At 36.9% G+C, this 17196-nt stretch overlaps 1 protein-coding gene across 1 annotated transcript; it reads right to left on the bottom strand.

Annotated features, from left to right (window-relative positions):
• Positions 1 to 6193: 6193 nt before the first annotated feature.
• LOC107575993 (gastrula zinc finger protein XlCGF49.1-like) lies at positions 6194 to 16574 on the bottom strand. The gene is made up of 3 exons (XM_016262282.1): positions 16550 to 16574; positions 13861 to 14004; positions 6194 to 6945 (listed from the first exon to the last, which is right to left on the bottom strand). Exons 2-3 carry the CDS (start codon positions 13934 to 13936, stop codon positions 6194 to 6196), a joined length of 828 nt encoding a protein of 275 aa, XP_016117768.1. The 5' UTR covers positions 13937 to 14004; positions 16550 to 16574.
• Positions 16575 to 17196: the final 622 nt, after the last annotated feature.

Genomic DNA, 17196 nt, shown 5'->3' with positions numbered 1-17196 from the left:
ACATGGGTGCATCTGCTGACAATATGAACAAAACATTACATTAATGAGTTTAAAAGAAATAACAGACAGTGAGCATGTCCAACTCTTGCTTCATACTGAAGTAAGGTGGCTTTCAAGAGGAACGGTGCTTTCGAGGCTTTTCGAATTGCACACAGCATTCCAGATGTTCTTACAGGACACACATTTCCCCTCGTCAGACATTTGAGGATACTGTGTGGCTCAGTCAGCTGGCATGCTTGTCTGACATTTTTTCACGTTTAAACAAACTGAATTTGGGACCACAGGGACTCTCCATCAATGTCTTAGCAGTGCATTGATTTTGTCCTGCACGTCAGAGAAAGTTGGAGTTATTTGAAATCAAAGTCAAGATGATGAGGGAGAACATGGCTGCACACCTCGTGTCGTTTAGACAACAGTTCCGTGATCCGATGATTCAGTGATGCATGAAGCTAGCAGCTGGATGTGAAACCCTTTCAGCATCGACACCTCTCAAAAGGCTTCAGAGGACTTAACTGTTGGTGAGCAGGAGAGTTTAATAGAGTTGTCTTGTGACGAAACACTGAAAGCAGCTTTCAGAAAGCAGACATCGTTGGACTTTTGGATAAAGCAGCACAGTGAATACCCTGTGCTTTCTGAAAAGGCCGTGTACTTTCTCCTTCCTTCTTTTGTGACCACGTATCTGTGCGAGAAAGGCTTCTCTTCACTTGTTGTCATAAAAACAAAGTACAGAAGCAGGGTGGATGCTGAGCCAAACCTGAGACTGACCTCCATTGACCCAGACATGGCAGTAGTTCACAGAGGCATGCGCACCCATCACATTAAGCTCAGGTAAGTTGTCACCAAAATGAAGTGTGTGTGTTTTAATTAAGTAAGCTACAGTTGTTATTCTTAATGCTCTTCCTCACTTTTGTTTTATTATTGTTTCTCTCTCTGTCTGTGTGTGTGTGTGTGTGTGTGTTTCAGAAAGCAGTCATTGTACAAGTTTTGGACGCAGCAAGAAAGGCTTCGGTTGACATTAGTACAATTGTTATGTTGCAGCTGTTATTGTTACTCATAGCTAACATGTACAGTAAGTACAGAACAGTTTTTTTTTTACTTTTTAAGTACAGTGCCGTTTGTATTTAACTTTTAGGTACAGTACATTTTAATTTAATCATTTATGTTTTTTATTTACCTGTATGTAAGCACAGTGTTAATCGAGGGGTGAGAACCAGAAGAGCGTAAGTGACATTTCACCAACTTTACAGGAGGGCCAAGACACAAATTGACCATAGTTTGATCTGATTTTGTGTACTGATTTCAATCTTTTATAATAAAAAATGTGTACACGCATGGATAACAGTATACTTATTGAACACTATTTTAACATTTATTCCGAAATTTTTTTTTTCCAAGTTTAAAATTATTTTTTTTTTATTTCACTTGCGCCTTTTTGGCACCAATGTTTTATTAAATTTTGCGTATAAAAACATGGGCACATCTGCTGACAATATGAACAAAACATTACATTAATGAGTTTAAAAGAAATAACAATCTATCGTGATAAAATAAAAAAATGGGGCTTTTTTATGTGATAAGTCACTTACGCCTTTTTGGCACCAAAGTTTTATTCAATTTTGTGTATAAAAAACATGGGCGCATCTGCTGACAATATGAACAAAACATTATATTAATGAGTTTAAAAGAAATAACAATCCATCGTGATAAAATAAAATTAAAAAAGAAAAAATTGGGCTTTTTTTTATGTGACAAGTCACTTACGCCTTTTTGGCACCAAAATTTTATTCAATTTTGTATATAAAAACATGGGTGCATCTGCTAAAAATATGAACAAAACATTACATTAATGAGTAAAAAACAAAAAAACAATCCATTGTGATAAAATAAAATATCGCATAAAAAAGCCCTTACATCAAATTAGTTAATTGAATGTGATTAATTTGACTGAAATAGTAATCTCAGGCACTTAACAATTTGGTCAAATGGTCGATTGAAAAGCCTTTACAGATGCCTTCCCTAGTGAAAAATATATTTGAAATATTTATTTCATGCTATACTACAAATACATTTACATATCACTAAACTGGTATACTTAAAGTTTGCTAAATTGAAACAACTAATTTTGTACTTAATGCACTTTAATTGTAAGAAAGTAGTGCTGAAGTATATTTTATTGTGCTAAAGTGGAACTTTTGCAAGTATGCTTCAGGTACACTTTAAATATCAGGCATTTAAAGACTGATATTATTCAAAGATCATACAATCCTCATCAATAGTGACATTAAAGCACATTTTAGGCTTAATATTGAGAAATGTGCATTGTGCACAAGTAGTACTCCAAATAAAGTTTCATTATAACGTTCATATCAGTAACTATCGAGTGATATGTCAGTAAATAGACAATAAATAAAGTAAATAAAATGTTAATAGATTTGTTTGAATGTGTGTCAAAGAAAGTTTCGGATGGAATTGTGAATTGTACATGAAATAGTAGCCTACTCCGACTAAGCTTTACAAGTCAGCCAGCCAGTCAAAGTCCACATAAGACTGTGGGATACTGCCATTTGTGCAGAGTTTAAATATCAGGCATTTAAAGACTGATATTATTCAAAGATCATACAATCCTCATCAATAGTGACATTAAAGCACATTTTAGGCTTAATATTGAGAAATGTGCATTGTGCACAAGTAGTACTCCAAATAAAGTTTCATTATAACGTTCATATCAGTAACTATCGAGTGATATGTCAGTAAATAGACAATAAATAAAGTAAATAAAATGTTAATAGATTTGTTTGAATGTGTGTCATAAAGAAAGTTTCGGATGGAATTGTGAATTGTACATGAAATGGTAGCCTACTCTGACTGGCTGGCTGACTTGTAAAGCTTAGTCGAAGTCCACATAAGACTGTGGGATACTGCCATTTGTGCAGAGTGAGTAAGTCTTTCTTTTTCACAGCAGTGATCCCAGGTATACATCTGTGTAACGTTTTACTCACTGCATTTCTTGTATCCGTTCCCCAGTCATCTCCTTTGTCTATGTCTGTCTGTCCCTTCTCTGCATTCTCTCTTACATCTATAGTAAAATAAAAGTAATATATTTAAAATACCTTTATTTCATACTAAGTATAGTTCAACTCTAATATATTTACTGGCATATTGCTCAAGACTTACTGATATAAAAATTATAATTAAACTTTATTTGGAGTACTACTTGTGCACTATGCATATCTCTCAATATTAAGCCTAAAATGTTTTAATTTCACTATTTATGATGGTCTTTAAATGCAAGATATTTAAAGTGTACCTGAAGTATACTTGCAATAATTCCACTTATCCGTCAGCATATTTTTATTCGGACTTAAGCACTACTTCAGCACAAGTGCATTAAGCGCAAAATTTAAAATTGTTCCAATTTAGCAGACTTTAAGTATACCAGATTAGTATACTAAAAGTACAATTGCAGGGTATTTTTATTAAGTACATAAATATGTAAATGGGTTTGTAGTATACTTAGCATGAAATAAATGTATTTCAAATACATTTTAGTATATTTATTTTTCACTAGGGACATACCCTCAGAATGCAAGTTGTTGGTTACTACCCGCTAACTAGCTACACCTCACTGACAATGAATTCTGGATATTTAATTTTCTCCCTCATCATCCAGCTCTGTCACAAAACAAGATAAATAATACATCTTCAGCAGTAAAAACAACTGGTTTCTTCTCATGGTTGACCTACCTGGCTCACATGTGGTGTCAGCCATTTTGACTCAAGTGCTATCCACAAGCTTTACCCACAGTACATTTCTCAGTGCCAAAGGGGCGCAAGTGCAGTTACGCCCTTTTGGCACCAACTGGTTTAGTATGTTCAGTTTTAAGTCTTTTGGTTTCTAATGAATAACTCTGAAATTAATTAGAAAGAGCTCGCCAAGAGTTTTCATTTGATATATATATATATATACAGTGGGTACGGAAAGTATTCAGACCCCCTTAAATTTTTCACTCTTTGTTATATTGCAGCCATTTGCTAAAATCATTTAAGTTAATTTTTTTTCCTCATTAATGTACACACAGCACCCCATATTGACAGAAAAACACAGAATTGTTGACATTTATGCAGATTTATTAAAAAAGAAAAACTGAAATATCACATGGTCCTAAGTATTCAGACCCTTTGCTCAGTATTTAGTAGAAGCACCCTTTTGATCGAATACAGCCATGAGTCTTTTTGGGAAAGAGGCAACAAGTTTTTCACACCTGGATTTAGGGATCCTCTGCCATTCCTCCTTGCAGAGCCTCTCCAGTTCTGTCAGGTTGGATAGTAAACGTTGGTGGACAGCCATTTTTAGGTCTCTCCAGAGATGCTCAATTGGGTTTAAGTCAGGGCTCTGGCTGGGCCATTCAAGAACAGTCACAGAGTTGTTGTGAAGCCACTCCTTCATTATTTTAGCTGTGTGCTTAGGGTCATTGTCTTGTTGGAAGATAAACCTTCGGCCCAGTCTGAGGTCCTGAGCACTCGAGAAGGTTTTCGTCCAGGATATCCCTGTACTTGGCCACATTCATCTTTCCCTCGATTGCAACCAGTCGTCCTGTCCCTGCAGCTGAAAAACACCCCCACAGCATGATGCCGCCACCACCATGCTTCACTGTTGGGACTGTATTGGACAGGTGATGAGCAGTGCCTGGTTTTCTCCACACATACCGCTTAGAATTAAGGCCAAAAAGTTCTATCTTGGTCTCATCAGACCAGAGAATCTTATTCAGGTGTTTTTTAGCAAACTCCATGCAGGCTTTCATGTGTCTTGCACTGAGGAGAGGCTTCCAAACACAGCTGGACTCAAATGAAGGTGTAGAACCATCTCAAGGATGATAAGAAGAAATGGACAGCACCTGAGTTAAATATATGAGTGTCACAGCAAAGGGTCTGAATACTTAGGACCATGTGATAATTCAGTTTTTCTTTTTTAATAAATCTGCAAAAATGTCAACAATTCCGTGTTTTTCTGTCAATATGGGGTGCTGTGTGTACATTAATGAGGAAAAAAAATAACTTAAATGATTTTAGCAAATGGCTCCAATATAACAAAGAGTGAAAAATTTAAAGGGGTCTGAATACTTTCCGTACCCACTGTACGTCATAAAAGCTTGACGCATCAAATATGACACTCAGCAACAATAACAACAACAAAAATATGCATTTATATATATATAAATATTTTGTGTAAAGGTTCAATAAATGGTTAAATAAAAATAAAAAATAATAAAAAATCAGACTATTCTTTTGGCAGTATTTACAGGGTTAAGATTCCCAAAGAGAAATTCCAGAACAAAACAAGTGTTTTTGTTGGCAATTCTGGTCAAGCTGGCCTGTGAGTTTTCATATTTCATACTAAGTATAGTTCAACTCGATTAATATATTTACTGGCATATTGCTCAAGACTTACTGATATAAAAATTATAATTAAACTTTATTTGGAGTACTACTTGTGCACTATGCATATCTCTCAATATTAAGCCTAAAATGTTTTAATTTCACTATTTATGATGGTCTTTAAATGCAAGATATTTAAAGTGTACCTGAAGTATACTTGCAATAATTCCACTTATCCGTCAGCATATTTTTATTCGGACTTAAGCACTACTTCAGCACAAGTGCATTAAGCGCAAAATTTAAAATTGTTCCAATTTAGCAGACTTTAAGTATACCAGATTAGTATACTAAAAGTACAATTGCAGGGTATTTTTATTAAGTACATAAATATGTAAATGGGTTTGTAGTATACTTAGCATGAAATAAATGTATTTCAAATACATTTTAGTATATTTATTTTTCACTAGGGACATACCCTCAGAATGCAAGTTGTTGGTTACTACCCGCTAACTAGCTACACCTCACTGACAATGAATTCTGGATATTTAATTTTCTCCCTCATCATCCAGCTCTGTCACAAAACAAGATAAATAATACATCTTCAGCAGTAAAAACAACTGGTTTCTTCTCATGGTTGACCTACCTGGCTCACATGTGGTGTCAGCCATTTTGACTCAAGTGCTATCCACAAGCTTTACCCACAGTACATTTCTCAGTGCCAAAGGGGCGCAAGTGCAGTTACGCCCTTTTGGCACCAACTGGTTTAGTATGTTCAGTTTTAAGTCTTTTGGTTTCTAATGAATAACTCTGAAATTAATTAGAAAGAGCTCGCCAAGAGTTTTTGGTTATTAAGGCTTAAATGATACCGGAAACTCTTTCCACACTGAGCACACACAAATGGCTTCTCTCCAGTGTGAGTTCTCATGTGGACATTAAGGGTGGGTTTATGTGTAAACCTCCTTCCACACTGTGGGCAGGGGTAAGGCTTCTCTCCATTGTGAATTCGTATGTGGCTTCTAAGGTTTCCTTTTCGAATAAAACCTTTTCCACACTCTTGGCATGTGAAAGGACTCTCTCCTGTGTGAGTTCTCATGTGCATTTTAAGGCTTCCTCTTTGAGTGAAACTTACTCCACAATGCTGGCAGGTGAAAGGGTTCTCTCCTGTGTGGATTCTCATGTGGACTTTAAGGTTCCCTTTCTTGTTGAAACTTTTTCCACATTGTTGGCAGGTGTAGGGCTTCTCTCCAGTGTGAATTCTTATGTGGACTTTAAGGTTTCCTTGTTGATAAAACTTTTTTCCGCAATGTTGGCAAGTGTAAGGCTTCTCTCCAGTGTGAATTCTCATGTGGACTTTAAGGTTGTCTAGTTGATCAAATCTCTTTCCACAGTGAAAGCAGGTGAAATTACTTTCGGTTGCTTTCTTTCGAGCTCTTTTTTTTGACACAGTCTTTTCAGTCTGTGAGCAACAAGAAGATTTTTCTTCAGTTTTGAAGTCACGATATTCTTCATGCTGATCTTTGTCTTTTTTTTCATTTAGTTCTTGACTCTCCTCTTTCAGCGCCATCAGGTCTAGTGTGAATAAAGACAAATACAAGTTTACCCCAGTTTAATGGCACAAAGCAACAACTTTTAGATATTAATAGCATCAAAACTAATTAAAAGCTTTGAACAGCCTTATTCCCCAGTACTTTTGCAAATTTCTATTGTGTTTTAATCCATCACGTTCATTAGGGCCTTTCGCACTGCTTTAGTTCCAGAACTAAATGTACAGTACTAAAGTACTGGGACGATTTTGCGCGAACTATTTCCCAGTACCATTTAAAGGGTCGCTTTCGCACTGACAGTGTGTACTAAGAAGTAACGTAAGCCGGTCGTCGGCGACGTCATTTGTGCACGGCGTTCAACAACAGAAACAAAGAAGAACAACATTAACAACAGGAGGATGGAGGACGCTGTGATTGGAGCTGTGTTTTTGTTGTGTCTCGCGGGTTTCACAATAATGGACATGGAAAGTCGACGTATACGTAAATCGATTGAAAGAACGGAAAGGAGGACTAAGAATCTCTAACGACAACTGGCAGTGCTACATTTGCTACAAGTGCCTGCACTTCAGCGTCCGTCCATCTATCGCTGTTCTCCATACTTGTGAAATCAGTTGACACAATGTTTACATTATGTTTACACGCCGTTTTAAATCATGGCGGGTGAGGGCATTTTCGTACGAGTTTGGCCAATCAATGTCTACTTGCGTCACGATTAGTACCAGTTGTGCTGTTTAGACCCTGCTCCGGAGTAGGAGCTAATTTGGTTTTCGAAAAAGGCAGTCCGGTACTAAAATCGCACCAAGTTCCGGCGGTGTGAAAACAGCAAAAAGTGGGTAGTTCCACAATTAGTTCTGGTACTATGAAAAGGTTCCCGCGGTGCGAAAGGCCCTATTATGATCAGCAGGGATTTAAATGGTGATAACCTGTGGTTAAGCACAATGTGAAATAACTTAATATGGATGTCGTTATCTCAACATAAGTAATTGCAAGCCCAGACCTTCCAACCTTGGAATTTGTTTTTTTTTTAGTACCATCATTGTGGTCGGAGGGGCTGGGGGGTTATTGGGTGGGCGTGACTGATAACATAGATTGTCATGTGTCTACTTCAAATTTATTTTGAGAGAGGTTTAATTTTTTTGGATTGGCCATTATTTAGTGTTATAAACACATATAATGTCCGTTTCATTCATACTGGATGCCTGAGGGAGCCCTCGTGCAGAAAATCCACATATGCGTTACAGAAGCAACAGAGGCAGAGCTCACGACGCTCCAGGAAATCCCTAATATCAGGGCTAACCCTAACCAGACTGCGACCATTTTTTTCGACCTGTGTGACAATTTTGTGTGCGGTCGCACTGGCGCGACCCACCACATTGTTCAGCTCATAAGCGCTGCCATTTCTGTTGCATATGTGAAACATCAACTAACGAAACTCAGCGCATAGAGCGTTGAGCCTGGTTTATACTCGCTGCGTCAGCAGGAGAGCGAAAGTGCGAGTAGCAAAAATGTTGCGTATATTAAGGAAACGATGGATGGTTTTTAAGCTAAAGTCAAGTAAAAGACTGCTTCTTAAACCAGAGAAGGCTAACATGTTGGTATTCTTGTGGGAAAAAAAACCATGCAATCACTGTCACCGACAACAAGTTTAGTTTTACTTTTCTTTTTGTTTTCATTTTGAAAAGCTTGTTATCTTTGCCGTTTACCTTACGTTATGCTATGGAGGTGCTCTTATTTTATTTGATTCCTCAGTGTTTGCAAAGGGTTCTGTAATTTATTAGTCGGTATACAATATGTGGTGTATGCCATGCCTCATCTTATTTGTTTTTGTTAATAAACATTTTGTAAGCTAGTTTGTCATTGTATCTAATTTGTCATTGTATCTTACCGTTTAATTGTTATTGTGCTTTTTAATTAAGAATAAAAATGAATCCACTTATAACGTAACAAAAGAGGGACTCCCGCTCACAAAATTCAAATCACAAATAATACTACTGATGAAAAAGAACGGGTTGAATGTTAACCACTTCCGTTTCCATTTAACTATAACCTATGATAAAATTTCATCAGCATGCATTGATTAATCCCATGTTGTAGCACAAAAAAATATATATAAATATTGCGACCAAATCATGTGCTTGTGTGACCAACTGAGAAAGTTAGTCACAAACGAGCGACCAGTGGGAAGAATGATTCTGGAGCCCTGCTAATATGGACAAAGCTTCCAGCTATAGCTGTAACTGAATAAAAGAAGACAGAAATGCTTTGAATGATAACATTCAAAGAGAACATTGAGACAAACTCTCTACTGCAACAATGTTTATCTGTGTTCTTAAAACCACCTCGGGTATTTTAATAATTAAGTATATTTATAATGCATTACTAATCGACATAGCCTTTATTGCAGTATAGAATATCTGCATCATTCTGTGACAAGCAGCCACATCAGATCAAGACAGAAGTTATTTTTAACATTCGTCTGATGTTGTGGGGTATGTTATAATTAGGGTTGGGTATTGAAAACCCGTTCCATTTTAGAACTGGTTCCAAATTTCCAAGAACCGCGTATTCTACGTGCATTCGGTGTAAAAGAGACAGCAGCCTAATGAACGTGGTGCCTGTCATTAAATTCAATCAAAGAACAAAAGAAAAGAATTCACTCATCTTGACTGAATATCTTTAATAACTTTAATTAATAATCTATATATATATTTTTTTTAATGAAAATTGCAGTGTTTTTAAACTTTAATTATTTTTTCTGTACCTGAAATTTGGTTCAGTTGTATTTATATGCTAATTGATTAGTTTGTTCCTATTTTATTACTGACTGATTACTTGTCTTTAACACTTTAATATTTGAAAATTATATTCTAACTGTTTTTGCGGTGGTATTTTTGTTTAAAGCATAGACAAAAGTTCCTCTTGTAGGCCTAAGTGTTATGTAGGCTGCTGATTTTTGCTCATGTTATTCAGCTGCAACAGAATGTTTTGTAAAAAAGACAATAAATGTTTGACTTATTTTTTTTAATTGGATTTTTTTATCTTATTGGAATTGATAAGAATTGGAATCGATAAGTAGAATCGGAATCAATAAAATCCAAACGATACCCAACCCTAGTTATAATGTTCTCTTTTGTTGGACAACAGGTTTAGAATCGCTCCGCATTACAAGTCATTACAAGGCAAGATGCTTGGCGTGTGTTGCTTTTTCAGATGCATGTGTTAAGACTGTAAAAAAAAAAAATATGTACGACGTGTCTCCACTTTCTTCCACTACAGAAAAGTGAAGCAAAATCTCAGTATGGCCGCTGTCATCTTGCATCATTTGGAGCCAGAGTCTGCGCAGTAGAAATTCATTTGGAGTCAGAGTTCGCATGGTAGTGATTGTGAGGTGGAGCCTCGCTATCAAAGTCTCACCCAAACTCCCGCAGACCATATCGCAAGATCACAATCATAATACCACACTAGGGATGTCACGAGAACCGATACTATGGTATCAAGTCGGTATTTACATTTTAAAGTCCTGCCAGATCTTCAGTAGCGTAAGTACCGATGTTACCGAAATTTGCGACTACTGAGGCTGCAATTCTTCCGGAACTTACGGGGGCAGGCAAGAGCATATGCCTGGAAGTGTTTCAGGTGATCCTCAAAGGGTAAAGAAGAAGAAAAAAAATGCCTACAAGCACACTGAAGAACTACATGTAATGTAGAAGATGGCAACGTGTTAAGCTCCTCCCCGACTCATTGACAAGAAAGGTGCTAAGAGTCAAATATGGAAGTATTTCGCATTGGAGGCTGATGACCACAGCGTTATTATTGTCATCCATAAAATGCATTGCTGTTCTGTTGTAAGTCATCTTAAAGATTCCTAAATGCATCTACTTCCGGGAGGCCAAATAAAGTGCTTTTGCTTTCGCCTAGAAACACACAGCGTCTCCCTGACATGGCTGCTTCAACACTAACTGCTGTTACTGAAACCACGCCTTCTTTCTTTGCGTGAACATTTGGGCAGCATTATGCAAATATTTCCACATAGTGAGGTAGATATGTGGGGGCGTCTTAGACCGAGTCGTTTTAGGGGGACGTGGCAGAGTCTTAACTTTGATAAAGAATATTTCTTTGGTTTTGAGACTTTAGTCTTTGCAACTTCAGGGATCTTATCTATGCACGATCAGCTTGTAACTTGAAATCGCATCATATGACCCCTTTAAGCCAGTATGCAAACGATGCCTTCATGCATTTCAAACCAAGGGAGGTAACACCTCGAATTTGGCGAAACACCTATAAGTCAGGCACCCCCGATCTTTTCAAAGAATTCAAGGTGAGTTTCAAGTCATATTAACATTATTTACAAAGGCGGCTGCTTTTAAATGAGCTATGAATATGATTGTGTGACATTTAAATTAAAGTGCGCAGCACTTGTGCTTTTAAAGCTATGTGCTCATGATCATGCACACAAAGTTACTGACTGTCTGACAGCTTACTGCTTGTTCATTCGTTGTGTATCCTTCCACGGATTATCCCTATTAACATTATTGGCTAATATTACAGGTTTAAATAATTGTTAATGGTTTTTAAAAATATTTTCAGCCTGCCAGTATGCAAGTGAATTAAGATAGCTTTGTTACACTTGAGGCGGAGGTGAAAAAGGCTTCTGGATCAAATATGGGATTGAGGTGGAACCCATTTGCCAATAGAAGCAGAGGCATCAAGCCAAGACAGGCCATCTAAGAAGTCCAAGACTGATTTGAAACATCTCCTTTTGAGTATCCAAGGAGAAAAGAAAGTTATTTACTTAATAGTTGGAGCCTAGCAAGTGGTTTTCATACTAAGCTATATGTTTACCTATTCATGTTTATACATTTAATTAATTTGCAATGCCAGTTATTTTAATTCTAAAGCACAGTATTGTTTTAAATACTTGAAGGCTATGTGCCACTGTTCATCAAGAAGCCATGACTTCAAATGGCCGGGTAATGCAACGGTAAAGTTGATTGCACATCTTTTTTGTAATAATACACTGTTTTTGAGAATTTAACATGTAAATGAAGCATTCGGGTGCACTCTGAAAACAAAATAAAGGGAAAAGACAATCTGCTTCAAGTACAAAAAGGCACATTTATACCAAAAACTGTTTGGACAGTGAACTCTGTTGTCATCAGTGTTCATACTTCTCTTTGTGAGCCGTGGAGTAGGCTAATTTACTTTTTGCAAATTTTGATGTTCACATTCGTGTGTGCATACTATCAACAAACTCCATCTTTTCACTGCGGAGGAAACAGAAGCTGCATCTGAAGTGGCATTAGATGTATTTACACAGACTGTTCAATGAAGCTGATGTGCCATAAATGCATTTACACCACAAAATTTCAAATGCATGAATAATTTTAGAAAAGTAATGTTTAAAATATTTTTGAACATACAAGTTAAAAATGTTGGGAAACGAGAAGCGCGGCGTTGCGCCACGTCTTTAAAATTAAAATACATTATTTTCTGTGAGTGTAGGCACACCGGCGGCGCCGTTTTTTGCGTCTGTCCGTGGCGCCCAGCTATGTCGTGTTGTACTTGTAAGAATTGTTCTAGAAAATGCCGAAAATTTGAAGCTACAGCACAGCAGCTTTTCTTCTTGGTTTTCTCTGATGCACTCACTCAACCAAGCGTTCTAACCACAGCCCCTCCCCACCCCCCAACCATTCGAATTTCTGTAGGCAGGAATTATTTGTGATATTCCAATGAGCCGCTTTGTGATATCACAAAGCCCGGAAAACAAACGCTGTAGTCCAAACGAGCCGTTTGCTGTAGTTCTTGAAAATGGATTTTTAAAAAAACAAAATATCTCCCTTTGGAGTGGACTTTGAGATTTGTAACATTCTAGATCTTTTTTATGCCCAAACATACACACTACACACTGACTAAAATTAAAAAAGTGAAAAAGCATAATAGGACCCCTTTAAATAAAGGAGTTAATGTTTCAGTATTATTGTTATTTTTTCCCCATGGTATAGACTTGGTATCGAGTATCGTACTTTTAGGTTGTATTCACACCAGGAAAGTCCGCTAGTTCACTTGCTTTGGTCCGGACCAATTACAATGTTGATTTTTTTTTAGTTTTAGTTTTTTTTAGTTCCGCGATGCGGAAAACACGGATGGAATTGCGGAATCCATTTACTGTATAACGCGGAATGTCACGGAATTTGTCAAAGTTTGGATGAATTAATCAAAGGAAGGTCATTACACTTAAATCGTGATATGGACTAGTATCTGTAAATATTAAGCCGCAAAAAGGCTATTTAAATATAAATCCTGCATGTTCTGTGTCTGTCTGAATCATAGTCTACGGTCTGAATGAATGTCACGAGGTTTTGTTTACTACACACATACTGAAGCACAGAGTTTTTATGCATTCAAATAATTAGACATATTAAAACACAGAATTTGGTAACAATAAACAAAGGTGAAAAAATAGAACATTTCATAAAACCCTAAACATAATTTTTGTTAAACGTTTTAATAGATTTGATGTTGAATTGTATACATTTCATTATTTAATTAGATGTGCTTTTGATTAATACTATTTAATTTAACCATTTAAAAAGGAGTCCAAAAAATTTAAATGGAAAAAAATAAAAAATGGAATTTGGGAAAAAATAAAACGTATTTCATAGGGCCCTAGCGTAGTTATTTATTGTGGTGATTTGAAGGTTGTCAAAAAATTGTTGTTTTAGTCTAGTAGACAAATAGCTGTATTCTGTACGTTTTTACTCATGTACGATCATTTTGAGCTTCTGGTACGATACTTGGACTTTGGCTTCACTTTTGAGGACTGGTGCGGCACACTTGTATGTGACCCGTTCCAAGTCAAATAAAACCTCTCATAAGACATTCCTCAAAAACATCCTTCATTTCTGCAGCGGTCGACATTTTAATGAGAATGAAAACTAACCTGTTTGTGTCTCAGTATCTTCATGTTTGACTTCTTCAATCATCACGTCTTCGCTCTCCTCTTTAATAAACGCCATCTTTATAATAGTGAGTCCCGTGGCTCTCAGCTGCTTCAGCAGGAGTTTGTCCCCTGTGTTCTGACACTCTGTCATGTTTAAGATGAGAATAATTAACAGAAAGACAAATAAATCCCAACTAAATCTCTGGGTGCATCTTAATCAGCTGCCTAAGCAGTGCACTGGTCAGAGTGATAGTTAATGGCCACACTGCAAAAAAATGGCTTATCTTACTTAGTATTTTTGTCTTAAATTTAAATTCTTGAATCAAGATACTTTTACTAGACGAGCCAAATTACTTAAAATATTTAGTCTTGTTTCCAGGGTGGAAAAAACTAAATTAAGCGCATTTTGCTTAAAACAAGTTAAATTATCTGCCAGTGGGGTAAGTAACAAGACAAAAATACTAAGTAAGATAAGCCATTTTTTGCAGTGCATAAATGAAAAATAAAGAAAGAAAATCCCAACCCTGTTGAAAAAACCAGCATATGCTGGTTAGGTATGTTTTGACGCTGGGATGCTGGTCCCTTGCTGGTTTATGCTGGTCATTTTGCTGGTCCTTTGCTGGTTTATGCTGGTCCTATGCTGGTTTATGCTGGTCCTTTGCTGGTTTATGCTGGTCCTATGCTGGTTTAAGCTGGTCCTATGCTGGTTTAAGCTGGTCCTATGCTGGTTTAAGCTGGTCCTATGCTGGTTTAAGCTGGTCCTATGCTGGTTTAAGCTGGTCCTATGCTGGTTTAAGCTGGTCCTATGCTGGTTTAAGCTGGTCCTATGCTGGTTTAAGCTGGTCCTATGCTGGTTTAAGCTGGTCCTATGCTGGTTTAAGCTGGTCCTATGCTGGTTTAAGCTGGTCCTATGCTGGTTTAAGCTGGTCCTATGCTGGTTTAAGCTGGTCCTATGCTGGTTTAAGCTGGTCCTATGCTGGTTTAAGCTGGTCCTATGCTGGTTTAAGCTGGTCCTATGCTGGTTTAAGCTGGTCCTATGCTGGTTTAAGCTGGTCCTATGCTGGTTTAAGCTGGTCCTATGCTGGTTTAAGCTGGTCCTATGCTGGTTTAAGCTGGTCCTATGCTGGTTTAAGCTGGTCCTATGCTGGTTTAAGCTGGTCCTATGCTGGTTTAAGCTGGTCCTATGCTGGTTTAAGCTGGTCCTATGCTGGTTTAAGCTGGTCCTATGCTGGTTTAAGCTGGTCCTATGCTGGTTTAAGCTGGTCCTATGCTGGTTTAAGCTGGTCCTATGCTGGTTTAAGCTGGTCCTATGCTGGTTTAAGCTGGTCCTATGCTGGTCCTTTGCTGGTTTAAACTGGTCCTTTGCTGGTTTATGCTGGTCAGGTGGTGGTTTAAACTGGTCATGTGCTGGTTTATGCTGGTCCTTTGCTGGTTTATGCTGGTCAGGTGGTGGTTTAAACTGGTCATGTGCTGGTTTATGCTGGTCCTTTGCTGGTCGATGCTGGTCAGGTGGTGGTTTAAACTGGTCATGTGCTGGCAAAGGACCATCTTAAACCAGCAAAGGACCATCATAAACCAGCTTAAAGCAGCAAAGGACCAGCATAAACCAGCATCAAAACCTAAATAACCAGCATATGCTGTTTTTTTTTCAACAGTGAACTATCACTACTAATTAAAGAACACAGATTATATAGAAAGTTCACATTTATCTATTTACCATTTAAGTTATACTCAATAATGCACTTTCATTAAAACGTTAGCAGCTGGTTTGTAACAGTTGTCAGCACGCATTTGTGTTTCTTGATCTCGCTGCATTCACACAGTTTTGAGCAGAACGTGAATCACTTTAAGAATCTTTTCTCTCATTAATGTCGTGTTTACTATGAACTGATTCACGACACAGGAGGCGAAATAAGACTAACATTGTCTGTTATTCACGCGCGAGTGCGCTTTACTCACACAAAATAACGTTCGTGAAATGCCAATTACGATATTAATATGTTCCATTCAAAGAAACGGGTCGCTTACAAAACACGATAGAGTTTAAACACTATAAACGCTTAGACCTCAAACCTTTCTTCAGCCGAATCACAGGAGCGCAGTGCGGAACAAACACATGCCGCCACAATAAAAGTCCTTCCCACAACCTTAAAATCCCGAAAGTGCATAGAAATACAAGTACAACAACGCAGCACTAATACATCACATGTCAGTAGTATCATTTTGAGAAAAGAGAGTAAACGGAGTACATCCAAGCTCTAAAGACTTAGTGTAGGCTATATGTTTTTTTTTGTTTGTTTGTTTTTTGCAGTAAAACAGAAAGATGTTGATTTAAATTACTGGGAGCCAACAAAAACAAATATTAGACAACAAGCATTTAAGATGGGAATTATATGAATCATTTTTATGATTAATTAGCAGTCAGTGGTCTGGACAAATTATACAGGCACATGTGTTTATACAAATTATACACAAAATACGTTTTATTTTTTTCCCAAATTCAAATTTGTTTTTTAAATTCCAAATTAATAGACTAACATTGTCTGTTATTCACGCGCGAGTGCGCTTTACTCACACAAAATAACGTTCGTGAAATGCCAATTACGATATTAATATGTTCCATTCAAAGAAACGGGTCGCTTACAAAACACGATAGAGTTTAAACACTATAAACGCTTAGACCTCAAACCTTTCTTCAGCCGAATCACAGGAGCGCAGTGCGGAACAAACACATGCCGCCACAATAAAAGTCCTTCCCACAACCTTAAAATCCCGAAAGTGCATAGAAATACAAGTACAACAACACAGCACTAATACATCACATGTCAGTAGTATCATTTTGAGAAAAGAGAGTAAACGGAGTACATCCAAGCTCTAAAGACTTAGTGTAGGCTATATGTTTTTTTTTGTTTGTTTTTTGCAGTAAAACAGAAAGATGTTGATTTAAATTACTGGGAGCCAACAAAAACAAATATTAGACAACAAGCATTTAAGATGGGAATTATATGAATCATTTTTATGATTAATTAGCAGTCAGTGGTCTGGACAAATTATACAGGCACATGTGTTTACACAAATTATACACAAAATACGTTTTATTTTTTTCCCAAATTCAAATTTGTTTTTTAAATTCCAAATTAAATTTTTTTTTCGATTCTGTTATTTTTTTCCATTTAAATTTTTTTGGACTCCTTTTTAAATGGTTAAATTACGTTTTATTAATCAAAAGCACGTCTAATTAAATAATGAAACGTATACAATTCAACATCAAATCTATTAAAACGTATAACAAAAATTACATGTTTAGGGTTTTATGAAATGCTCAATTTTTTTCAC

This window comes from Sinocyclocheilus grahami, unplaced genomic scaffold (genome assembly GCF_001515645.1).
Source record: "Sinocyclocheilus grahami isolate Dianchi unplaced genomic scaffold, SAMN03320097.WGS_v1.1 scaffold3089.1, whole genome shotgun sequence".
In the NCBI taxonomy this organism is placed as follows: domain Eukaryota; kingdom Metazoa; phylum Chordata; class Actinopteri; order Cypriniformes; family Cyprinidae; genus Sinocyclocheilus; species Sinocyclocheilus grahami.
The sequence above is the reverse complement of the archived record's forward strand: the minus strand, read 5'-3'. Positions and strand labels throughout refer to the sequence as shown.